General features: G+C 32.5%; 5 protein-coding genes and 1 non-coding gene across 7 annotated transcripts; 3 read left to right on the top strand and 3 right to left on the bottom strand.

The window, feature by feature from the left end:
- Positions 1-4,877: 4,877 nt before the first annotated feature.
- Positions 4,878-7,760, top strand: LOC120275532 (glycosyltransferase family 92 protein Os08g0121900-like). The gene is made up of 2 exons (XM_039282149.1): positions 4,878-5,266; positions 5,940-7,760. The coding sequence occupies exons 1-2, from the start codon at positions 5,134-5,136 to the stop codon at positions 7,439-7,441; spliced, it is 1,635 nt and encodes a 544-aa protein (XP_039138083.1). The 5' UTR covers positions 4,878-5,133; the 3' UTR covers positions 7,442-7,760.
- Positions 7,761-10,066: 2,306 nt separating this feature from the next.
- Positions 10,067-10,139, bottom strand: TRNAE-CUC. The gene has a single exon. It is a non-coding gene; the product is annotated as a tRNA-Glu (tRNA).
- Positions 10,140-12,428: 2,289 nt separating this feature from the next.
- Positions 12,429-13,222, bottom strand: LOC120275534. The gene is made up of 2 exons (XM_039282152.1): positions 13,104-13,222; positions 12,429-13,030 (listed from the first exon to the last, which is right to left on the bottom strand). Exons 1-2 carry the CDS (start codon positions 13,109-13,111, stop codon positions 12,457-12,459), a joined length of 582 nt encoding a protein of 193 aa, XP_039138086.1. The 5' UTR covers positions 13,112-13,222; the 3' UTR covers positions 12,429-12,456.
- Positions 13,223-13,518: 296 nt separating this feature from the next.
- LOC120275533 (putative E3 ubiquitin-protein ligase RING1b) lies at positions 13,519-15,436 on the bottom strand. Of its 2 annotated transcripts, none has more exons than XM_039282151.1 (6): positions 15,205-15,436; positions 15,041-15,126; positions 14,775-14,914; positions 14,599-14,648; positions 14,240-14,314; positions 13,519-14,124 (listed from the first exon to the last, which is right to left on the bottom strand). In XM_039282151.1, exons 1-6 carry the CDS (start codon positions 15,399-15,401, stop codon positions 13,680-13,682), a joined length of 993 nt encoding a protein of 330 aa, XP_039138085.1. In that variant the 5' UTR covers positions 15,402-15,436; the 3' UTR covers positions 13,519-13,679. The 2 variants fall into 2 exon arrangements, with proteins under 2 accessions (XP_039138085.1, XP_039138084.1); XM_039282150.1 differs by having other exon boundaries at positions 13,521-14,127.
- Positions 15,437-17,497: 2,061 nt separating this feature from the next.
- On the top strand, positions 17,498-22,763 carry LOC120275114 (aarF domain-containing protein kinase 1-like). Its single transcript, XM_039281611.1, has 12 exons — positions 17,498-17,718; positions 17,819-17,947; positions 18,265-18,459; positions 18,754-18,801; positions 18,880-19,008; positions 19,392-19,516; positions 19,643-19,753; positions 20,170-20,278; positions 21,674-21,792; positions 21,958-22,111; positions 22,310-22,455; positions 22,551-22,763. The coding sequence occupies exons 1-12, from the start codon at positions 17,599-17,601 to the stop codon at positions 22,552-22,554; spliced, it is 1,389 nt and encodes a 462-aa protein (XP_039137545.1). The 5' UTR covers positions 17,498-17,598; the 3' UTR covers positions 22,555-22,763.
- Positions 22,764-23,470: 707 nt separating this feature from the next.
- LOC120276527 lies at positions 23,471-24,987 on the top strand. Its single transcript, XM_039283288.1, has 2 exons — positions 23,471-23,633; positions 24,636-24,987. The coding sequence occupies exons 1-2, from the start codon at positions 23,540-23,542 to the stop codon at positions 24,800-24,802; spliced, it is 261 nt and encodes an 86-aa protein (XP_039139222.1). The 5' UTR covers positions 23,471-23,539; the 3' UTR covers positions 24,803-24,987.
- The last annotated feature ends 13 nt before the right edge of the window (positions 24,988-25,000 follow it).

The raw sequence follows: 25,000 nt of genomic DNA, 5'->3' as shown, positions 1-25,000 counted from the left end.
TTGGTGTTATATTTATAGAGAATGAGAATGGAAGAGTATAGATAATTCTGGAGTTTTTGAGCATGGACTTATCTGTTTGTTTGAGTTGGTTCCAGATCTCTCCAGTGTTTTCCTCTTTTGATTTTTCTCATTCCCTTTGTATTTGTAATATACTTTTGACCCACTTGAGAATCACTTTGGCCCAACCCAAAAGGCTCAAAAAGGTCCAGTGTCAATTATCAAACAAAACATTTAATTTTTATTTTGTTTTATTTTATAAAGAAATCTTGAGTTTTTATTTTTTATTTTTCACCATTATGAGTCTATTGGCACTGAGTTTTTTTACATAAAATATTTGCTTTTAGAGCACCCGAGATTAAATGTTAAAACTCACATAAAGTGAGGGTACAAATGTGTTGAGATATTAACTCTACGTCTGTGCATGTCTCTGACTTCCCTTATATGAGAGACACACATCATCTATTTGTCCAAAAAAGTTTTTTAGTACCTTTTAATGTTTTAATAGTTTATGGGTGATAAATATATTTAATTTTTAATTTTTAATTTTTTTACATAAAAAAATTGTTTATTTATTTATTTTCTTAAAAATACAAAATTATTTATGAGTGGTTTATTGATAAATATGGATAAATTATTCTAATTTCAACATGAAATTTTTATATCCAATTTTTTTTTTACTTTTACATAAGAGTTGATTTTGGGATAAATCAACTGTAATTTTATCTGATCTAATAAATCCAAAATATCTTATTCATTCACCCAACACACTCTTATCATGAGATATTACATAATTGTTATTATGCATGAATTATAAAATATAATTGTTGGAGTGATTTATTTCAAACCAAATCCATGCTAAAAAATAACTATTTCTATGTTCATTGTTCATGGAACATTAATTGACTGTTGGTCTTCCAACATTCATTACCTCTTTTTTTCATTCACTCTGTACTTTTTCACTGACCACCAAACTCACTCAGTACATTAATAATAACTATTAACCCAAGTACACTTTGCAAATCTTTTTTGTTCTTTTAGCCTTTCAATTAATGCACAAACATAATGACTTAATTAAATTAAAATAATAATAAATTGATTACTCAAAAGTCTAGTGTCAATAACTTAATCCAAATTAATTAGCTCTGATCAAACTTCAACTTTGGAAAAAAAAGAAAGAAAGTTAAATTCAAATAATCAAGATCCAACTTAGATTAGTGGTATAAGATAAATAGGCAATTGAATCCAAACTACAGCCAATTTATGTATTTCAATCTTCATTCAGAGTACATGATCTTCTCATTTATATGGTACAAATATTAATAATGTAAGATCTAAAAATTTATGAAGTTTGGTGTCTATGCACATCCACTTTTATTCGTATACCTAAATTTACCTTTTTTAAGAAAATTTGATTTGATTTTTGATTTTTAAGCACAACTCAAGTAATAGTTATACTTTTCACAACAAAATCACATAACATCAACCTTGGCATTAAATCTTTTTAAATATTATTTATGTCGGACTCAGGAATTTGGTCCAGCTTGGGATTCATAGCCCAACCACGCCCCTCTTCTTAATCCAACCATAACTCCATCCTGAGGTTCCCTTTCCTCAGCCCAAGCTTAAACTTTGTCGAACGAAGTTTTTCCAAGATTTTTTGGCTAGCCAACTCTGGCTTTAGCTTGGGGTTACCAACCATGTGGGCCGCCCCTGACGGTGTGAACCACCACATCACATTATAAGTAATAAAATTATAAATTTGTATAAAATTTATTTTATATACATTTTCAAGAAAGTGAAGTTTAAAAAAAAAAAAAAATACCCACAACTGTTGATTCAAATATTGGAGCATTCACTAAAAGGGTCTAACTAAAAATAACAATAATAACTTTATGTTAAGAAAATTCAAAACAAATGATAATATTTTTTAAACTACTCATTTTTATTAACTAAGTAAAAACACATATACTTTGGTCTTTCATTTATTTTAATCTTTTTAATCAACAATACTAATTTTGAATATAATCACTACGTCTTAAACTACTTCCCGTATTAAGTTTTGTTTTCCTTCACATTTTAATACTATTTTTTAAAAAATTAATTAATAAATTTTTTTAATAGCATGAATAACACTTCAATCAATATTATAAAAGTTATAAAAGAAGGTTAATCTTTTGACCTCTTATTTGGTTAATTAAAAAGTTGCTATTCTTCCAATGTAAATGTGATTAAAAAAATGAAAAAAAAAAATTTCTCAAGGGTGAATATAAAGTATAAACATCAATTCCAAAGAATCACAACATGGCATACAAATAAAAAATATATATACTATTTATATATATATATATATAAAGTGGGGTCCACAACAAGCACTCTTTAGCAAGATTCCTTGATGGTTTTTGATGGACGAATCCGAGCCGTCGATTCATTGACCGTTTGAAAAAGGCAAGCCTAAACAATAGTGGACCCCACTACAACGATTCCGTAACCAACGATGCATCCACGAGTTAACCACGATCACCGGCTTCGGCTTCGGCTTCGGCTTCGGCTTCGCTCACGCGCCTAATTTAGTCCTTTTCTTTTTATTTTATTTTTTCCAAATATAAAAATAATAAATTGATTTTTCTTAGCTTAATTTCAGACAAAACCTTAAAACTTTGCGCCCCCAGTCAAACAACTCATAACCTTAAAAATCTAAAATTAAATTAAAATGTATTAAACAAATTAAATGGTGGTCAATGATATCATCAATCTTTTTTTTTTAATAATAGACGACAAGCATATTTTTTTATGAATATAAATAGTACTAAACAGTACTGGAACTCGGATGTACAGTATATTTACAGTATGAGAATAGTATAGGGACCCCGGGTGAATAGTGAATGAACTGTACGGGGAACAGTACTGTTGGATGAGAGATTTGAACCCATGACCTCTCCCTTAGACTTTGATGTCATACCATTAGGCCATCCAATGGTTGACATCAATCTCAAAACACACAATAACATGACAATACTAAAAATAATATTATATATTTAAAATAAAATTAAAAATAGATAATTGGTAATTACACATCTAAACAGTAAGTTTGTACTGAATTTGAAAACAAATGCTTAGTTGAATTTTTAAAAAATCACTACAAGCTTATTTTTTAGAAAACAAGTACAAATCAGGTTTAACATATGTGATTGATCAAATTACTGTTATGATAATCATCAGATCAAAATACTATGCATCATAAATTGTATTATTAGCATTGTTTTACAATCACTGTTGAGTTGGTTATTCATCGAAATGGATGATTTCAAATCCATAAAATTTTTATTTAGGAACATAGTAGAAAACTCATCCTCTTTTAATATAACCTATTGTCTTTTATTTATTTATAAATTTTATCAATTTCTAAAATAGATGAACTAATGGAATTCAATTCACTTTAATATAAATTTCTTTACTTATTTTGTTATAGTTTTTTTTTAAAATATAAATCTATTAGATAGTGGGATTTATGAGGGGCAAGGGGAATATTAATCCTTAAGCTAAATATTTTTCGTTATTTTAATATAATTTATTACGCAGAGATATGAAAGTGTATAATCAGTAATGCAAAAAGGAAGGGAAGTGTGATTTTAATGTATAAAAATGATGAATAACCTGTGATGTTTTCTATAATCAATGCATGTATTAATATTTATTATACACAAGCTAAATAAAGCCTTTTTTTTATTATCCTTCCTTTTATTTGTAGTGTTAATTAATTCTATAAATAGAAATGTATATGGGCCATGAATTAAATATATCTACTCCATTTTTGGTCATCAAATAAATAGAATTAATTAAATACAGCCAATGTAGTCCTTTTTCATCATTTTTAAAAAAAATTATAGATCAAATTAATCCATATTTAAGTTTAAGTGAATAACCAAAATTCACACATATGCACCTATAAATCTTCTATTATTATTAGTTTTTATTTTTATATTTTTATTTTTGCTAATGAGATTAGTTCAAATAGTAGATATTTAAGTTATTTCAGGTTCGAATCCGTTTATATATATAAAACATCTTGTCAAGAGAAGCCTTTTCTTTTTAGATATCTGTGTTTAGAGTCTATAGCTCCTACAAAACCTATGGTTAAAAACGTGAGAAAAAAAAAATCTGGTTTTTAAACTCTAATATTACTACTAATCACATTGCATCACATAACAATCTATTTTTCAAAATACATATATATATTTTTAAAACACACAGAAATTGAGCTACTTAAATTCACTAGACATCCACGCCAGTTGAGTTACAAAATATGCTCACCTCTACACCAACAAGATAAACTCTACCAATAATCAAGTGATCTATTGATAGTTAGATCCTCGTGAGACTTTAAATCACAGTACATTTTTTAAAGTATGAGTTATAGTTGTGTGCGAATAATTCTAATATCTACATATATGCAAATTTTACCTTTGATTATTTATTACGATTTGTGCATGTTTCTGTTTTTCTTACCCTCTATTTATTTATTTTTGACAAAATAAAATAAAAATAAAAATAAAAATAAAATAAAAAAAAACAAATTCTAGACTCTAGTCAAATACATTATACCGAATACTACTAGACTATAAGTACCCGACTTAAATACAATTTTGCTCTTGTTCCTTGTTATATTCAAAGGAATTTAGAAATAACGTTAATTAAAAAAAAAATTAAAACTTAAGAGTTAAGACCAACACCTAATCAAAGACAAATTAATATATAATATAATATAATATAATATAATATAATATAATAAATTAATAAAAAAAGCAATAATAATAATAAAAGATCATCCTCCTCTTCTCTATGACTCGTCAAAATCCAAGTGTTTGTGTGTATGTGTGTGTGTTTTTCTTCTCCAATCTAAACCGCCCACAGCGTTGGAGAAGACGAGAGAAGAGAGCCGACACAGCCGGCCCTTTCTCTCTCTCTCTCTCTCTCTCTCTCTCTCTCTCTCTCTCTCTCTCTCACCCTTCACCATTCCTATCTATATTTATACTCATCTTCTCCTCCTTCTTCTCCTTCTCCTGAATGGTCCTTGTTGTCGCCATTGCCCCTGCGCTTGATCCGGGGGAGCATCACTAGTTGTCGCTGCCGCCCATGAAGGACCGGAGGCGTTGGAACCCCCCTAACCGATGCTTTAGATCGGGACTTTGGCGTTGCGCTCTTCCTGTCTTTCTTTGTTGTGTCATCGCCTCCTTCCTTACTTTCTCCACCTTCCGCCTCTTCGGTGGTACTGGTTTTTTCATTTTATCCCTTTTGCTTGTTAAAGTTTCGATTTTTGTGTCTGAATTTTGTGCTTTCTTGTTTCTTTTGATTTTTTGTGGGTTTTGAGATCTGTTTTTTTTTTTTTGGTTGAGGTTTCTTTTGGAATCAATTCAATAGCGTTTTATCATTTTTTTGGAAGAATTTGGGGAAAAAAAGATCGGTTTTTTCTTTCTCATGGTTGTTCTGGTGGTTTGTTTGATTATTAGGATTGCTGAAACCGTTGAGATCTATATATATTATTCGTGAACCTGAATTCATTTACTGCCTTCTGCGCATAGAATTCGGTGTTTTTTCTCAGCAGTTTTGTTAATTAATTCCTCATGGCTTGGTTCGGATCATTGAGGAAAAGAAAGGACAAGAAAAGAACACAAGATTGGAAATTGATTTCTTTTCTCTGGTTGAATCAATTTAGAAACCAGGATGGATGAACAAGCAAGTCAAGAGGAATGTATTGTTGGATTTAATTTATATTTTCCTTTTTTTTAATCATTATTTTGCCTTGCAGATCTTCCATTTTTCCTGTTTAGTATTGCCAAGTTGTCTCATTTCTGTGTGTTTCCCTTTATAAATGCTTGAATTCTTCTCTGCTTGTGCAATTCTCTAACTACGTTTGTGTTTCTGTTCTGTTTGCCAAACAGTGTCATTCAGGCCGGTGCTAGCTTCAACATGGCAGACTCCGGCACTCAGTGCCATCTCTGTTGATGGCCCTGTCTTCCCGCAATTCTCCGATACTCCTCTCCATATAAAGCAAGCTATTGCCTTTCCTGACGAAGTCCTTCTCTTCCTTGAGCATCCCTCTCCTGTTTCCAATCAGGAAAACAATCTACGTTGCCTCTACTTTCCTCCTTCTTCACATCAGTCCAACCTCCAGCTTCATCCCATTTCATTCTCGGACTTGATTGTCCGTTGCCCGGTGCCTCCGCGTGGCTTCTCCATCTCTATATCTAATTCTCCTGTTCAAGTTCCTGCAATTCATCCTCAACCTTGGGACCATCTTAGTTATGCTTCCTTACTTGACACTGACAATACTACCCTGGTTTTTGCCAAGGGTTTGAATCTTCGCCCTGCTCGTTTATCTGATCCTTCACGATATGGATGTGTCTTTGGTTGGGACTTCTCCAAGCAAAAATATTTGCTCTCGACCAATGCTGTGTCTGTTGCTCAAGAAATCATTCGATGCAAGACTCCTCTCAGTGTCCTCAATCGCTTGCATACTGCTAAGAAACCACCCTTGGTGTCTGTCAATGTCAAGGGCCGTGGTGGGTTCACTCTCCCATCCATTGCTCATCCAGAGATCCTTGGTCGAGGCTGGAGAAAGGAGTATAAAATGTGTGTTTGCACCATGTTGCGCAACCAGGCAAAGTTCCTCAAGGAGTGGATCATTTACCATGCGCAAATTGGTGTCGAGAAGTGGTTCATCTATGATAATAACAGCGATGATAACATTAAGCAGGTGATTGAATCCATGAGCGGGTCGCCAAATTATAATATCACTCATCGTCTGTGGCCATGGGTGAAGACACAAGAGGCAGGCTTTGCTCATTGCGCTGTCCATGCCAGGGATTCATGCGAGTGGGTTGGATTCATTGATGTTGATGAGTTCTTGTTCTTCCCAGCGGATATGACTCTGCATGATGTGCTGCATAACTACTCTAGCAGACTATCAGTAGGGGAGCTGCGGACAGCATGCCATAGTTTCGGGCCATCAGGGCTAAAGAATGCACCTAAGGATGGTGTCACCGTGGGTTATACTTGTAGGATGGGTGCACCAGAGCGTCACAAGTCCATCATTCGTCCAGAAGCCTTGAATCCTTCTCTGATCACTATTGTTCACCATTTCCATTTGAAAGAGGGTAAAACATTTGTGGATGTTGATAGAGGGACTATGGTGATCAACCACTATAAGTATCAGGTTTGGGAGGTATTCAAGGAGAAGTTTTATCGGAGGGTTGCAACGTATGTTGCTGATTGGCAGGATGAGGAGAATGTGGGTTCAAAGGATCGAGCCCCCGGGTTGGGGACTAAAGCTGTGGAGCCACCGGATTGGTCCACCCGGTTCTGCGAGGTTCATGACACGGGGCTTCGGGATTGGGTACTTCGTGTTTTTACTGATTCCAACACCCGGCAACTTCCATGGTAGCTGAAACAAGGGATATAGAGCCGATTCATCATATCGGAAAATGTAGAATTTAAAAGATGATCTAGGTAAAATTGGTTATATAATTGATTCCTCTTCAATTTTTCAGTCTTTGTTTTTGTTGCCTTTTTTTTTCTTCTTCTTTTTTGTAATTAAATAGATGAGCTTGGGAGTGAGGCTAAATTCTTTTTGTAGATACACATTGATACATTTCCCTTTTTAACATTACAATTGAAGGGGATGAGCTGCAGACATTTTGTTCCTTGGGTCTAGAATCACTTTGTCATTGAAATTATTCTTATCCGAATCTACATTTTTGTTGTTGTTGTTTTTATATTAATCTTTGATCAAGAGCTTTGTAATGCTTTGTTTGTACTGAGACAGAAATGCATTTCCTTCTACTCAATCAAAATTGGCATGAATGAGATGAAAAAAAATCTTGCTTGTTGGTTATAACTAACTTTTCTTTCAGTACAAGAACCAGGTTCCTTTGCTTTTCTTACTCAACATTTTTCTTGTGAGATTAAAATGCGGATTCGATATGCACTCTTACTACTTATGTACTACTTTCCTTCAACCAATCATTTAACCTTTGTTGTTGTCAGTACCAATATTCTACAAGCTTTTACTTTCATTTCTGCAAGTTCTATTCAGGCAAAGCTGAAAATTCTCAAGAGAGAGACACAACACCAACTCCATAAGGTATGATATCTACTTCTCATGAATTTCAATTTTGTCTCTTCTTGCAATGATCAGTATATTATACATATCCAAAGATGATTTCTTGATTTCTTTTGTCAGAATTGAATTCATTTGCTATGTCAGACATTGTAATGAAGATGAACCACTTGTTCTTTTAATGCACTAATGTTTGCTGCTAATGGTGGTTCCAAAGTACCTTTGGAGAGATCACACCTTGTGTCTGTTCTATTGGTTTTATGAGATAAAGATGTGATACCTGCCTTTGATATGGCCCTTGAAGAATCTCAAGCTTTGTTCTAAAGAAATTAAAATGCAATTCAAACTTTTTTTTTCTGCTGAAAATTAAAGGTAATCACTTTTTGAACAGAGGAATTTATTCCATTCAGAAATTAGTCTTATCATCATCAGGTACACCATCTTTCTTTCCTTTTTCTTACATATAACAAATTGCATAGTTTTTGGTTTAATTGTACTCAATTATTATTATTATTATGTTTGTGAAATTAGATTTGTTAAAAAGCTGAGTGGCAGCATGTGCTTGTCTTGCTTTTAGGGTTCCACTCTGGTGCTTTAACATCACTGTGAGATTTTTCATGCCCAACAAACATGTCAAGGTAATCACAAGGCTGAGCATTTTCAATTAAATATTGGTCCCTCTTATCATTGACTACCCTTTTTTTCTTCCCCTACTAATATTATATATATATATTGAGTAATCTCGAGACGTTCACTGTAATCGTTGGATGATCGTTGGATGGTAATTTAAAGGCTACGATCATTTTAAATGTTATCAAAATGCGTTTTACAGTACTGTACAGTGTTTATAAACATTAAAATTTGTACGGTGTTTATATAGCCAAACAACCATTGGATGATGATCTAATGACTGTGATAACGTTTTTAGATTATTTTTTCTCATATATATATATATGTATTACATGCAATTGTAGACATTTGCATGGGTGTATAAATACAATATACAGACCTGTTGATGATATTCTGATTCTTTTCCTACTGTCACACATCTAATAAGAACAAAATACTTAGTACCCTTAATATGTATTATATATATATATGATATAATATTTTTAAGGTAATATCAAGTAATGAGAGGACTAAATCCACACAGTGATATCCCATGCTTTTGTGGTAATATGATGATTGAGGGACAATAATTAATAGAGGTGATGAATTAAATAAAGGATAGTTTGGTGCATGGATTGGACTGGCTAGAGCTGACAAGATGATTGAGCTGTGCCATCTGTCATCTTTTATCATATATATATATATATATATGACTTGCATCCAATAAAACACTACTTTATATTATATATATGAGAATTATTGGAGAGGTTGGAAGGTTCGGTGCATAGCAAGGATCAGTGATTTATTTGTCTTGTTATTCAACAAGGAACATCAATGTTTTTTCTTTTATATTTGGCAAGCAATTTTTGACATTTTGGTTGGATTAAAATAAATGAATAAATAATAAATAAATTTTTTTAATTTTTTTAAATTTAAAGTTTTTAGAAAGCGCAATGTCAGCGTAACCCAAGAACGAACACGCAGTGAGGGCAACGCTACTCACCGAACCCGTGCTTCTCACCTGCGTAAGCATGGGGATCGAACTCGGAGAGTCACTGCCGACACTCGGGCAGGCAACACCCTTACGCAGCGACTGACGCTTAATGGACTCAAAATGGTCGTTGGCTTTTGAATTTAAAGTTTATATAAATATTTATTTATATTGGAAAGAGGATATAACAGCTAATTAGGCCTACAAAGAAACATTAAAGTATAGCTGAGTACTGAAGAGCATTTATAACTGCAAGTGTTTCAACTTTCCTTCAAAAATAAGTAAAAAAGTTTTTTAAAATATTAAAAAAAAAAATTAGCATGAATTTGAAATAATGGAAAAAAAAATAATTCCGTTGCCGGGACTCGAACCCGGGTCTCTCGGGTGAGAGCCGAGTATCCTAACCAACTAGACTACAACGGATGGTTCGCCGGAGGTTACAAATAATAAATTACAACTTTCTATTTAATAGTTAAGATTTCGGTTTAATTAAGTGAATCGTATCAAGACATGAAAAACTTTGTTTTGTGGCAGAGTGGTATATATTTTATATATGTATATATATATTTATATGAGTGTCGGTAATCTATGGACATTCACAGTAGCTATTGGATGAAAATCTGATGGCTATGATCATCATAAACAGTACAAAACACGTTCTACAATATCGTACAGTATCATGAACAATAAAAAAATATAATACTTATATAAACCAATAATTGTTAGATAATAATCCAACCAAGTATAAAAAAGACGTTTCCAGAGAACAGTAATCTAAGGATGTCCCTATATATATATATATTCATTGGTTTGGTTAAGTGGATGAGATCTAGCAATGAAAAACACTTTAATGAGAGCTCTAAAAGCCTTCAAACAAAGAAACAAAATATGCTCTTACAAGAATAATTGTTAAATAATAATCTAACAACTATAAAAAAGCGTTCATAGAGAACAGTAATCTAAAGATATCCTAAATTATATATATAGATTTTCATTGATTTAGTCAAGTGGATCAGATCTAGCAATGAAAAACTTTTTAATGAAAGGCTCAAAGAAACAAAATGTGCTCTTACAAGTGTTTCAAATATCATTGCCATGAACATCTCCAAAAACACACCAATTTTAAGTGTCTATTGAATATAATTTGTTATTTGATGGAGCTTTGCTTTTACAAAATTACTATTATATTATTATTATGACGTTTCAATAAAATAATTTTATTTTTAAAATATTATATATGTCACAAATACTATGTCGAAATAACAATGAAAATAATTCAAAAATACGCAGAAAGAAACACCAACAATGATAACGTTATTACTAAATTACAAAACAAACTCACTTAATTTCTGAAAATTAATATGATGTCAAGTGAAGTTTAGTTGAGTTGGAAATGTGGAATTACCAGATTAAAAATTCAAAAATCATCACAAAAAATATTTTCTTGGTAAGATATTAACATTAATAATTACAGATTAAAAATAAAATTTAAATTAAATTAATATCAATTAAATCATAATTATTCCATTCCAACTCAGATCTTGAAGAAATTCCTTGACATCACATGGTCCACACACATAACATTATGCAAACTAAATTTATATACCCCGAATTTAACAAATAAATAAATAAATAAATAATCATCACTTAAATGAAAACATCCACATAACTAGGGATGACAATGGGCCAGAGTGGGAGTTGGGGCCGGGCCTGGCAAGATCTCTACCGCCTCTGTTTTGCTTGAGCCATTCTCAAATAATGATATTCTAAATATCACAAGTTTATTGTAAAAATTTATATACTTAAGTTAAAAGCAAGCAACTAAAATTTCAAAAAACGGTTATAAAATCAAATTGATAAAACATATATTTTATTTCCAAAAATCAAGATATCGGTGGAACAAGCACTTACATTTTTAATATTGTATTTTTTTATTAAAACAATTGAAATACATAATTATAATCAAAACACACAATTATTATAGATTATCATAATTTCGAGGATAAAATTCTATCTATTTTGATTTATAAATCGAGAAAATTTAAAATAATATATATACACGCACATAAATAAAGGTACATATAAATAAATTTTTATTAAGGTAAAATTTTTTATTAAAAAAATAGTTTAAATATTAAAATAATCTTTCTATTGTGTGTTTTTTGTCTTTTTAAACTCTATAATATAAAATCCATTTTTTTGATCTTGTCCGTAAACTTGGCGCTTTTTATTTTCATATTTTCATCAATTAGGAGACCAAAAAATTATATCCATCAAATAAAAGAACTAAAAGAACAAAAATATACAAATATGAGAAAAAAAAAAAATAGACTTTATATTAAAGGGGCTGAAAGAATAAAAAACACAAAGTAAAAAGATCATATTTTGATATTTTTACATCTTATCCTCAATCAACCAGCTCTCAGACTAAGAAAAAAAAAATAATCACCTAGGACAGATCAAAAATCACACATCAACTATGGCAGATTAGATAAAAACCACATATAATAATAATAATAATAATAATAATAATAATCTCAACTCTCAAAAAAATAATAATAATAATAATCTCAACTCCCACCTCTCAACTCTAAAAATAAAAAAATAAAAAAATAATTATAATAATAATAATATAAATTATTATTAAATCATCACAATAATAATAATAATAATAATTGGCAAAAGTAAGTGAAAAAAAAAAAAACGAAGAGGTAAAAAAAAAATTACTAGTTATTACTTATCAGTGAGTGAAGGCATAGAAAACAGTGGAAATATAAACAACAAGTGCGGTGGTGACGAGCGTCACCAGCGCCGCCACCGCCCGGACCGCCGCCTTGCTGCCGCACGACAACATCCCCAACCTCACTTGCACCACGTTCACCATCGATAGCAACAAGAACAAGCATCCCATCACCGATCCCACCGCTGATCCCAGCATCCCCAATCTCAAAACCCTAGCGTTGATGTGTGCCCTAAAAGCATCATCAATGTCGTTGCTGTTCAATAGATTGATCGCCAGCTTCAGTCCTTGCGCAATCAGGCTGGAGAAAAGGAAGAAGCTGAAGGCCACCACTTCGAAGACCAGCAGGTTGCGGATCACGTCGGGGCCGGCGTCGCAGGCGGAGATCCCTTCCAGGCTTCTCTGGCCTGGTGTGGTGAGCGAGAGGCCGACGAAGACGGCGATCGTGAAGAGTGAGTTGACGTTAACCAGGCCATCCAGAGCTGTGACGTGGATGCTTGTGGTTGATGGAGCACGGATCCGAGCAGTGGATGAGGGTCCAGCGCCGGCGTCCTTGTCGTCCAGATCTGATGAGCTGTGACGAGATTTAAGGATTCAGATGATAGATCTACGAAAAAGAAGAAGAAGAAGAGAGAAAGAGGACTCACTCGGCCATGGATGGAAGCTCGGATGGATTGGAATCAATGAACTCTTTGATTTGGTTATTGGAGATGGAGAAGATGAGGAGAAGGGATGCTTTGTTCTGGAGATGGAGATGAAAAAGGAGGTGCTTTTCTTTCTTTTCTCACATGACATCACTGGTTGTGTTTTTTTACTTTTCTTTTCTTTTTTTTTTTTTGAAAAAAAAGGAATTTTTTTTAAAGAATTTTTTAACTAATATTTAACACTTTATTTATTTTGTATGTAGTTTTTTCTTCAGAAATACTATTTTATTTTAAATAAATTCATGTATAAATCAATAAACTCAGAATTTGAATGTTAAAAACTTGTGTTTTGGTTAAGATCTCTATCTTCTGACATTTGAATTTCACAATCTTTCTTGTTTTTATTGTTGAAGAAAAATCTTTTACTGAAAAAAAAAACAAAAACAAAAAAAATTCAAGTTTGGAGGAGAATTCTTCAAAATGTTAATCAATGACAACTTAGAACAATGCATAATTATAAAATGAACAAAATGATTGGAAATGCAAGTAGCATTCATAAGAATAATAAAAAAAAAAAAACTAGTCTATGATGTAAGGAAAACGGCCTCTTCTCCGAAAATTAACAGCTCTTGATGCCATTGCTCTCAAGTTGTTTCTAGCAGTGTACACAGATGCATTTCTAGGCTGATGTTGTTGTTGTTGTTGTTGTTCATTGTCATTTTCTCTGAATGCTTCCATAAATTCTTCTCTTTGTAACCTCAAGGCCAATGCTGCATCCTCCGATTGGCTCGGCATTGCTCTTCTTCGTCGATTACTGCCGTTATTATTATCTCTTGCTATCGCTCTCGGAGCTTGGCTAATGGTGGTCCTTGCACTGCTAGTGATTGTGTTTCTATTTCGTCTTTCCGGGCTTGTTTTAGGTGATGATGATGTATTGATGCACTTTGTTCTTGCCTTGATTTCGTCGGGAAATAGAAGCTGAATTGTGTTCCAAAGCACTGTGTTCACTGTGTAAGACCTTGTGCTGCTGCAAAATTATAAGCACATTTACACTAAGGGATAGTTTTTCGTATTATTTATTTTGTATTTCTGAGAACAAGTTCAAATGATTGAAGCTGTTGATATTATTGTTTGCTAACCTGATAAGTTGCCTGCATTTTGGACATCTTTTCCCACATTTAGAAGCAGATGATTTCAAGCATTTTATGCAGAAACTGTCATAATTTATAACTACGAATCAAATTGCAAGATATAGAAGAACTTGAGCAAATATCAAATTGCAGAAATTAAAACACAAATTCTAATTTCTAATTTTTCATGTAAAACCTTCAAATCAGAAACCTAACAAAGCTGATGAATTGAACAGAATTTCAATCATATGTTTAACCTGTGCTGACAAATATCAACTGGAAAAATGAATCAAATGATCAAATGTATAAACGCATCATGCTGAACTTCAGAATTGAATTAGAATTACCACATTAATCTTAGATCTAACCTGTGGCCACAGGGAGTAGTGCTTGGCTCAAAACAAACCTCCAAACATATCTGCAAAATTCCAAATCAAACCAAAAAAAGTTCAACTACTCAAAAACAACAGAAATAAAAAATCAGCAACTTCCTAAACATTATCATCATCATCAAGACAAGAACCCGAAAAGAAGAGCTCCTCACCGCACAAGAAAGCTCTTCCCTTAGTCTATCAATGCAAGGAAATCCATTCTCCGAAACCTTCTCGGCCGAAACCTCTTCTCCTCCATTCTTCTCCTCATCAACACCACCATCTCCTTCTTCTCTTCTCTTCACTCCATCACCTACACAAAAACCAAAATCCAATCAAACAAACCTATTCCAAAAACATAAAAATTTTCTTGCCTTTTCTTTTCCTGTAATTCATTCTTTAATCTGAAAAAAATATATAAAAGCAAAACAAAGAAGACCTTCTTGAACATCATTCTTCTCATCATCAAGACAAAGAACAACAGCCGGCAGTGAACCGGGACTCTGCCTCCGCGGCCTCCGTTTCCTAAACAAACTCAAACAAGACATCAATCAAGATCTCTCAAATCAAAATTGGATCTTTTACTCTTTTCTCAAGAACAACCTGATTGAATTGGTGGAGCTTGGGGTTTTGGAAAGGAATCCAGGGCGTTTCTTTTGGCGAGACTCTCTGAGAGGTGTGTCTTCTACAATGAGGCTGGCCAAGAGTAGAGCCTCCTCGTCCCAGCCAGCCATGGCCGCCGCTGACCGGAACCCAGGGCTTAGCATGCTCTCATCCTTCTTCTCTTCTTCGGATCTCATTGGTGGCTTCTCTAATGGAGTTTCATGGCCTTCTCTGGCCGCCATTGCTGATGCTTTTGGGAAGAGTTCTTCTTTTAAATTCACAACGGTCAAGTGTTTTGAAATTCATGGGCCGGGCCGAAATCGGTCTGCCCGAGGCCCGAACCCGGTTGTATGTAGACACATGTATTTAGTGAAATTTAATTATTTGAATAATTAAATATCACAAAAATATAGATTTTAGTGAAATTTGTACCGGAAAAAAAGAATCACAGCCTGTTGATTATATGGATTATATTAAAATATTATTTAATTTAAACTAATGGTATATTACCTAATGTATTGTATTTATAAGAATATGATATTTATTCATTTTAAAGCCAAGCACATAAAAAACACATAGGACATGTTCGCTTTGAGTCAATTTTTACAAAATTACTATTAAAAAAATATTTAAATAAAAAATTAAAAAGTAGCTAAGATAATTCATGCCTATAGCCCAAGAATTATATCTATGTGCTTCTTCAAATATGGTTTTAGACAAATATTTGGTTTTCATATATTCGAACATTTTCTATATAAATTAAATTGTGCATTATTAGTAGGTGCAAACAAAGTGATATCATGCTTTTTTTGTCGGAAAATATTTGTGTGAAATATTTAAAAAGTTCAAAGTTCATATTTTCTAAATATAGTAATAATAATAGGTCTTTAATTATTGGTGTGGACTTATAATCTACACCCACATTATTAGATAAGGGTACTGAATATTTAATTTTCAGCCCGTCATCAATAATGTTTGTCATATTTGTGAAAAAAAAATCATTCTCCACCCATCTCTATTTTGAAATATTAAAAAAAAATATTGGTAAAGTGAAAGTAAAATAATAACTGTGAAGATGTTATCCAATTAAAAAGAAAATTCTTGTTTTGTTTTCTTGCATTTGATAATGAGAAAAACAAAAAAGAAAATGCATTAATGTAAAGTGAGAAATTGGCATAAATTCTCTACAAAGTGCATAATTGAATCCATTCCTTAAAATCAGCAAAAGAAAAAGAAAATGATTAAAGCAAAAGTGAAATAATTTTACCTTTATTTTTTTTTCCCAATCTTACATTTCCTTCAATAAAATAAAAAAAATACAATTCATTATAAAAAATGACACATTTGCCAAAATACCACTACAAAGTGCACAATTATGAATAACACCACAAAAATGAGACTCACTTGATACAATTATAAACACACCAACCTATATATATATATATATATAGATATATAGTTATAAAAGTAAATATCTCTATTTAACTTTGGTCTTTTGCTTTTGGTAGGGACATGGGATCACATGGTGGTCCATATGAACATATATAGTGTCCAATTTACGGAAAAATAAATAAAAAAATAGGTAAATTAATGCAAAACAATAAACTATATAATTTATTCGGTACAAATGAAACATTAATCTAAATTTTAGACTTCTTTATAATGTAATTTTATCTATACATAAATTCAATTGTATGCGTTAGTTTTATATAAAAACTAATTTTCATATTTTTTTATTGTAGAAAACTAAAATTGATACTATTGACTAGTAGTTCAATTTTTTTTATTTATTAATTTTTCAAATTTTGCCATATTTATCTTTTATCCCTTAAAATTTTTAAAAAAAATTATTCAGATCATCCCTCTAATTTTCTCATTTGATCAAAAAAATTTCTTAACTATTTCATATCTCCAAATATCCTGTATTTTTCTGATATAGCTTATTTTTCAATATTTTTGTTAGAAATGCCCCAATTATTTTAAATAAAAACATAAAATAGTAAACAAAAAGCTAAGATATTAAACATAAAAAACAAATATGTAACAAAAAAGTTATATTTTAAATGAAAACTCAATGTTAAATAAAAAATATATTTCATAAATGTGGCGAAATTAGATTTTTAAATAAATAAACTGATATAGAGACTGAAAAATAAGTAAACTGAAAAAAAAAAACTGAATAGAAATTGAATTATCATAGATACTGCCAGAGATATTTGAAAAGTTGTAAGGTCTAATAATTATTTTTTCCTAATTTTTTTTTAAAAACATCCCATGAATTTTGAGAAAATGTTAATAAACCATTAAACTCTCACGTTCTTTGTGTTGTAGCTTTGCAGGCCACATACAAAAGGCACTCCAAAGACTCGAGCTTTCTCCATCCATTGCTTCAAGATGATGCTGCCTTCTCTCCAGCTTCAAGACCTCCATGAGAGGTTCTCAGAGCGCTTGGTGCCATGGCATCGTTCTGTCCAGTTCTGGGTCCGGGCCGCTGACATCTATACTGGATACAAGGCTTGTTTCTATATGATCTTTCAAAATTGGTTTTTGCGCTCAAGGTGCTTGTTGAATTGCCTCTGTGAGGATTTTTTTTTTAATCTTTTTTTGATCTCAGGTGTGCCAATTGCGTGCGAGGTTTGTGAGAGATAGGGAGAAAGTTGAGGCATTGTGGGAGAGGCAGCATGAGGTTGCTGCGGAGAAGATGTACTCTCTCTGTTCTGAGCTCGGTGGGCTGTTTCTTAAGGTGAAAGGCGTCTCCTTTTGTTCTGGTTTGATGGATTTCTGAATTTTGGTTCTTGCATTTACTATGGTATGGAAGAAGTCCCTGTCTGTATTACTTTTTTTTAAGGTTTCATTTAATAATCTTTATAACTTAGCACAGTATCAAATAGTGGTGAATTTAATGGTGTACGCACCATGGAAATTTTGAAATGGACGGGATTGTTCACTTCTTTGAAATATTTGTGGTTATAGGATTTTCATCTAATTTTCTGTTTATTGCTTTCAAATAATCTTAATCAGAATTGATTTTGTGATATACATTGATTTGTCTTTAATCAGGCTGCTCAGATATTGGGAAAACCTGATTTGGCTCCAGCAGCATGGGTGAAAAGACTTGTCACATTGTGTGATCAGGCTCCTGCAACTGCATTTGAAGTTGTCCAAAAAATATTGGAAAGTGAATTGGGCCAAAGTTTTGATGAAACCTTTGAACAATTTGATGTTAATCCTATCGGATCTGCTTCAATTGCGCAGGTATTTATATAAAGCTTTCAGAGAGTTTATGAAGATGGATAATTCTGGTATGAATGGTTAAATTGTTAAAGTGGGAGAAGTGGTTTGCATGATGGCCACCATGGGGATATAAGATTAATTTAGATGTATTATCCATTTTTTTTTTATCTTTCATTTAAGCTATTTGTTGGAGAATTTGAATGGTTCTTCAATTATCTTACTAATCAAATAGTAAATAATGGCAAAATTACTCACAGGTAAGTGCTGTCAATATGATGAAATATTCCTGATCTTTTCCATTCTGATAAATCATAGGTTCATCGCGCAAGACTGAGATCTGCACAATCTGATGTTGCTGTTAAGGTGACTCATATTTCAGACATTATTTTTTTGTACTTTAGGAGAATCTATATCTTGTTTTAACCATTAGAAACATTGAAGGTGCAACACCCTGGAGTTCAGCATCTTATGACAGTTGATATCCACAACTTGCAAGCATTTGTTTTGTTTCTACAGAAGACAGATATCAAATTTGATTTATTCTCCCTCACTAAAGAGGTTCAAAAACAGGTTTGTGTCATCACTGTCATGCTTCTTTATTGTAATGTAGCACTCTTTCGGAGCATGTGCTGGGCAACTTACTGTATTGTTTGTTATCTCAGCTACTTTTGATGTCAGATTAGGTGCTTGGTTTAAGGAATAATCTACCAAAAATGTCATGTTCTATATTCATTATTATGATGAATTTTGTTTCTAGAGCAAATCTTTCTTAATTTCCTTGCCACAAAATCTGTTCATATTTTCATGCTAGAACTGTTGGTTGATTTCAGGAAAAGTTGATGATATTGATAGAATTTATTTTCTTGAGATATAACAATTTCTGATTTGTTCTGTTACTGTTGTTTGTTTCTAATTGTCCTTCTCACCCATTTGTGGTTTTATGTGCTATGAAGATTGGATACGAATTTGATTTTTTGCGGGAGGCTGAGGCCATGGAAAGAATCCGAGATTTTCTTGATTCTAACAATAAAAAATCTCCTGTAATAGTGCCGCGGGTCATTGGTGGCATGGTGACCAGGTATGATTTTCAAATGATGGAATTCAGTGCTAGCTATCTACTCATACAAATAAAAAAAAAAGTTTTTTTTAGTAAGTTTAATTTGCTTGGAAATTGTAACTTCTAGTTATATTTTTATTTTGTTAGGAAGGTCTTAGTAATGGAGTTCATAGATGGGATTCCCATAATGAAGCTTGGCGATGAAATGGCTAAAAGACATATAGATCCTGGTGGGAGGATAGCATCAATGGCGAAACGGTAGACCTCTATATTATCATTAGCTGTCACATTATTCCTTTCTTGTTTCTGAGAAAATGATGTAAGACTTCATTGTTTGCTGAATTGTTAATATTGACTTTTGGTAAGACCACCATTCCTCCGAAAGGCGTATGTGTTCAATATATTCTTCTATTTGAGCTCTTCATTTTGGTAATCATAGCCAATTTGTGTAGACATTCTGTTTAAGGTGCAAACATTGTTTAATTTATGCATTGTTGCTTAAACAAATGGATGCAGAAACATAATTTTTTCTGGAATTTTGTTTTGAGTTCTCATATGTCCTAGTGAAGTCTCTACAAAAATTTTACAAAAAATAAATTGCGTTTTCCGTCATAAGTTTGTAAATTTAACGCCATCTAGATTGATTTTCTTCAAAATGTTTGGTGTTAATGCAGGAAAATTCTGAAAAATATGACACTAGCATATGGCCAAATGATCTTGAAGGATGGTTTTTTTCACGCAGATCCGCATCCAGGAAACATCCTGATATGCAAGGACTCTGAGGCAAGTGTATTAGTACTTATGTCATTAAAATAATTTGCAATAGCTTATTTATAACCTTGAAATCACATGAACAAAATGAACAATCATCAACATGAGTTAATATATTGTATCAAGGTAAGTTAGGAAGATGGTTTCTGAATTTTAGTTTCAATCCTGGCCAATTCATGCCTTGATGACTCCCACACCTGTCATATAATTTAGACCAGAGATTGCTTGTTTGCAAATGTGGGTCCACTTCTTGGTTGCTTCTCAAACATTTTTGGCAGCTTTGTATTTTTATCGGGAATGATTCTATTTGTGCAAACTAGACTTCCAACTGAATAATAACTATTACTTTTCTTTGATATATACTACGCGTCTCAGTTGGGAAGTCTGGTTTGTATAAATAGCATTCCTGTTTTATCAATAGTTTGGTAGCTGTCTATATAGCTCCCATGGCATGAAGGGTTACTTTAAAGCTCTCTCTTTCTTCTCATGGAGTACACCAAAGCTTAATAGCAAAGTCTGCATGATGTGTTTCTTGTTGCTGCATTACATCTGACCAACTGAATGGTGATACTGAGGTGAGAGAATAAGTGGAGTTCCCTCCTGGAAGGTATGATCTTTAGAGGACAAGGAGAAAGGACCCTTTCCGTTGATTAGAGCTCTCTTGATACTTCCTTCATTTGATGGCATTAAGAAGAGGGAAATTCTCAAAGAACAAGGAAGCTTCTCAAATTACTAAAACATAAGTAATTAAGTCCTGGCTTTTTTGGTCTAGAGGAAAAGAAATATTTTTCCAGTTTGAACAAGATTACACAGAGCATTCTTAACGTGGCAAGGGAAGTATTCTTCTCAGTGATAAGTCATTCCACTCATTGTGGCACGCTTTATTTGCGAGTCTGTTACTGTGATATACTCTTTGTTGCTGTTCACAACTTGGTATTTCATGAAGCATAGAATTGCACAGAGCTTTAAATAATCCCTTGACATCAGTAAGTCCTATTGTTTCCTTATTGAAGATATCAACATTAATCTTACAATCAGAGGTTTCCTCAATTTGGAAGTCCTGGTATTGAAAAGAAAGTTTCATCAGAGTCTATAATATGCATGGAGGAATTTGAGGGTTGTATATTTCATACGGCATAAATCCTTGGATAGCACTACTCTGTACCAACAAAGAGGAAGAGAAGGTGCAGAGGCTGTCCCATAAACCTCATGCCACAATTTACTTTTATCCGTTTACTGAATTGTTAAAAAATTATATTGCTTGACAGAAATGTCATATTAATTCTCTAACAATGAGAACACAGGTCTTTGTTTTGTAGATTGCAACCCTTTCAAATTTATATTGAACTATAATGTAAAATGACTTCTTCTTTGCCTGGTTGTATGATCTACAATTGTTTTTTACAGGTCGCGTTGCTTGATTATGGGCAAGTAAAGCAACTTCCAGACGACTTAAGACTTGGATATGCTAAGCTTGTTCTTGCACTTGCTGACAGGGACATCCCAAAAGCCTCACAAAGTTTTAAGTATAACACTGTTTCTGTTACTCACCCACAATGCTAAGTTTGAACTTTAATTGTTTCCATTCTTAGAACCATTCATCTGAAAGTTTGTTAATTTTGTTACTCTTCGGAATACAAAGCTTTGTTTTCTTGACCATATTGTGGCTTGTAATTCCCATCGACGCACAGGGAGCTTGGCATAGAAACACGAAGCAACTGTGATGATGAACAGAGAGAACTGTTTCATTTGGCTGAGAGAATGTTTGATACCAGGCTTCCACTCGGAGTAACAATTATGTCACCATTCGCCGAAGATTCTTCAATACGGAAAGTTGGTGTCGAGGTATAGAATTACAAATGTATCACTATTCTATTGCATAACTAGAAAAACAGTTGCAATTGTTCCAGAACAGAGATCTTGAACCCTCTCATGACAGTATAATCCAAAAATATCGGGTTGAATCATGTCCTTTTTAAAATATTCATGCGGCATTTGGTTATTGGTTTATCGTTGAACTACTTTACGGTTTATTCACTGCAGAGTTTTCCCGAGGAGTTATTTTGTGTTCTTCGAACAATTCAACTCTTGAGAGGACTAAGTGTTGGATTGGGCATCAATTACTCATGCTCTGATCTTTGGAGACCGATCGCCGAAGAAGTGTTACTTAAAGCTGGAAGACTAAAAAGGTATAACTCTTTGTTCTGTTTAGGCTTGTGAAGATTTTTCCTTGTTCTTGGAATCATATAAGATCTCTGTTTTTTTTTTCGGCTTCGTTTCTCAGATGACAGTTTTACAGGAAGCCTGAGTCATGACTACAGCACAAAGCTATGAATCTACATGCTTAATTTTTCTTTTTTCCTTTTTTTTTTTTGGATGATATCCAATTTGACATTTTATATTGATGCTTTAAGTATGATAGATAATAATTGTGTTTGTTTTTGATGAATTTCTTTGCATTGTAAGGTTCTGTGGTTATTGATAATGAAGAATAAAAAAAAAGGTTATTTACTAAGAATAGAGTTGCAAGATGATTTTTGGAATAACGCCTTGAAAATGGGACTTTTTTGTAATTTTAAACCTTTTTTTTTTTAATTTCCTTTTAATTAAGTGAGAGAAAAACAGCATTAAAAAATTATAAAGGACTAAATGTATGAGTCAAAATCAAATCATATTGCATTGGAGAAATGAGCAAGCAAAATTATAAAATAATTTATCCTTCGGCCAACCCAAGAAAAACTCAAAATTTTATTTAGCATACATATATACAAAGCAATTATTAAATATATGTGTACATGAAACCAAACTAAGTTCATGCTTAGGTTTACGTTTTACATGAATTATTTTATCTAAACTCAACATTAGTCCATCACAAAATGTTCAAAAGACTCATTAAATGTAGCAGTGGTAGTAAATTCGTGATTGTATATGCAAATTTGTAACTTGCATTTCATGTCACTGAGTGAGAATGCACTAATTGTATATCTAATTTTTGATCTTTACTCACATCAAATCATTTGTCACATTCATTAAAAAAAAAAAAACTACATAAAAAAAAATATATATATCAGATATAAATATACTAAAAATTGTGCCATTGTTAATAAAAAAAATAAATAAATAATTCAAAAAACAGCAATTAAAATAAAAATTATTAATTATTAACAATGAAAAAAAAAAAAAAATTCTCCCGCTCTCATTTTGTTTGCCGCGTTCTAAAAAAATGAGTACTTTTCGAGAGAGATCGTGATCGATCGATCGAGAGAGAGAGAGATGTTGGGAATGCGGCGGCGAACGCCGCTGGAGCACTTGGAGCTGGAGAGAGCTTCGACGAAGATGCCTAAAGAGGACGCTCTCTCCATCTATGGTATGTATCTCTCTCTCCCTCTCTCTATCTATTAATGTTTTCTAGGTTTAGGTTTATCAGGGATGTGGATCCGTATGAATGGCTTGTTTCTGAATGAATCTTCTCTGGAAAATCGAAATTTTTTTTGTTTTCTTGCTGAATTTCTTGCTTGTCCTCAGCTGTGATTCAGTAGTGTTCGGATGGAATTCGTTCCTGGATGAATATAGTCTAAAAAAGCCGGCTTTTTTTTAATGTGGTGTTCTTGCTTAATCTATTAATTTTTTGTGTTTTTCTTTTTGGGTTTTTTTTGTCCTTAAATTTCCTTTGATTCTTGTAAATGTTTAGTATTGGGATAACATTGTTCCTGGATGAATATTGTCTGAGAAAACAAAAAAAAAAAAATCAAATTTTTTTTTTAATTTTTTTGTTGGTTTTTCTTCCTGGATTGCTTAATTGTCCTTTTGCTGTGATTGGCTGTTTTGGATTGTGCTTAAGTCTAGTGAAATGGATGGTTTTATTGAACTAAAGAAAAGGGTAATGAAGAGAAGAAATGTTGCCTTTTTTTGTAATTGGATTAATATTGATTTTTCATCTTCTCACTGATAAATATTTTAATATACAATCCAATTCATGAAAAAGATTTATTGCAGTAGTTTAAGTGATGAATTTGCACATACATTCTTGTGATCAAATTACTCTTCTCAAAATATAAATTTCTCTCATTTACTTGATGAATTTTGAACTTAATGGTTGACTTAATCAAGAATGATGCATGACTTAATTGGATATTGATAAGAGAATACAGTGAACTCAGTGCTATGTTATTGGATTGCTTGTGATTACTTTTTTCTTTGGTGATGAAAAGGTGAACAAGGGGTAGATATTTATAAAAATTGACGTCGATGAAGTAGCTTCTCAGGAGTTTTATTAAACGTTTTAGTTACCATTTAACTAGAATTTCTCTTTAGCTTTGTGTGGTTTTCAATGGAGTGAATTTTCATTTGTTATCTTCTCTTTTCTTAGAGTTGACACTTGCAAAGCTTCGGCAAGGTTCTCGGCGTGCATTTGAGCCATCGATGAAAGCGTCAAGTCCTGATAATCTATCGGCTTCTCCAGATAATCCTCAACAAATCTGTGATGATCCTTCTACCAAAAATTTGAAACTGATTGATAGCCATTCCGGCGAGTGATTTGATCAATTCGAAAATTATGTGAAGAAGAATCCATTGCCGTAATATCACCAGGAAGCGGTTTGTCTATTATCCATCGTGTTGTAAGATTTTAATGTTGTTTATTTTCATTCTTGGCTGTTGTTAATGTGTGTTTCGGAACTAGACTTATTGTTTAAATGCAACAGATACACAATTGGATTGAATTTTTATTAAATA

Source organism: Dioscorea cayenensis, chromosome 14 (assembly GCF_009730915.1).
Source record: "Dioscorea cayenensis subsp. rotundata cultivar TDr96_F1 chromosome 14, TDr96_F1_v2_PseudoChromosome.rev07_lg8_w22 25.fasta, whole genome shotgun sequence".
NCBI lineage: Eukaryota > Viridiplantae > Streptophyta > Magnoliopsida > Dioscoreales > Dioscoreaceae > Dioscorea > Dioscorea cayenensis.
This window is presented reverse-complemented; position numbering and strand designations above follow the sequence as displayed.

Excerpts from the sequence above, each read along its gene's own strand:
- LOC120276527 (XM_039283288.1), top strand. The coding sequence starts at position 23,540 with ATGTTGGGAATGCGGCGGCGAACGCCGCTGGAGCACTTGGAGCTGGAG. Across the intron at positions 23,634-24,635 it reads GGACGCTCTCTCCATCTATG|AGTTGACACTTGCAAAGCTT; the intron begins GTATGTATCTCT and ends CTCTTTTCTTAG.
- LOC120275533 (XM_039282150.1), bottom strand. The coding sequence starts at position 15,401 with ATGAGATCCGAAGAAGAGAAGAAGGATGAGAGCATGCTAAGCCCTGGG. Across the intron at positions 14,915-15,040 it reads GAAGAATGATGTTCAAGAAG|GTGATGGAGTGAAGAGAAGA; the intron begins GTCTTCTTTGTT and ends GTTTTTGTGTAG. Across the intron at positions 14,315-14,598 it reads ACTACTCCCTGTGGCCACAG|TTTCTGCATAAAATGCTTGA; the intron begins GTTAGATCTAAG and ends AAATTATGACAG.
- LOC120275532 (XM_039282149.1), top strand. The coding sequence starts at position 5,134 with ATGAAGGACCGGAGGCGTTGGAACCCCCCTAACCGATGCTTTAGATCG. Across the intron at positions 5,267-5,939 it reads CACCTTCCGCCTCTTCGGTG|TGTCATTCAGGCCGGTGCTA; the intron begins GTACTGGTTTTT and ends TTTGCCAAACAG.
- LOC120275114 (XM_039281611.1), top strand. The coding sequence starts at position 17,599 with ATGATGCTGCCTTCTCTCCAGCTTCAAGACCTCCATGAGAGGTTCTCA. Across the intron at positions 20,279-21,673 it reads TGATATGCAAGGACTCTGAG|GTCGCGTTGCTTGATTATGG; the intron begins GCAAGTGTATTA and ends TGTTTTTTACAG. Across the intron at positions 22,112-22,309 it reads TACGGAAAGTTGGTGTCGAG|AGTTTTCCCGAGGAGTTATT; the intron begins GTATAGAATTAC and ends TATTCACTGCAG.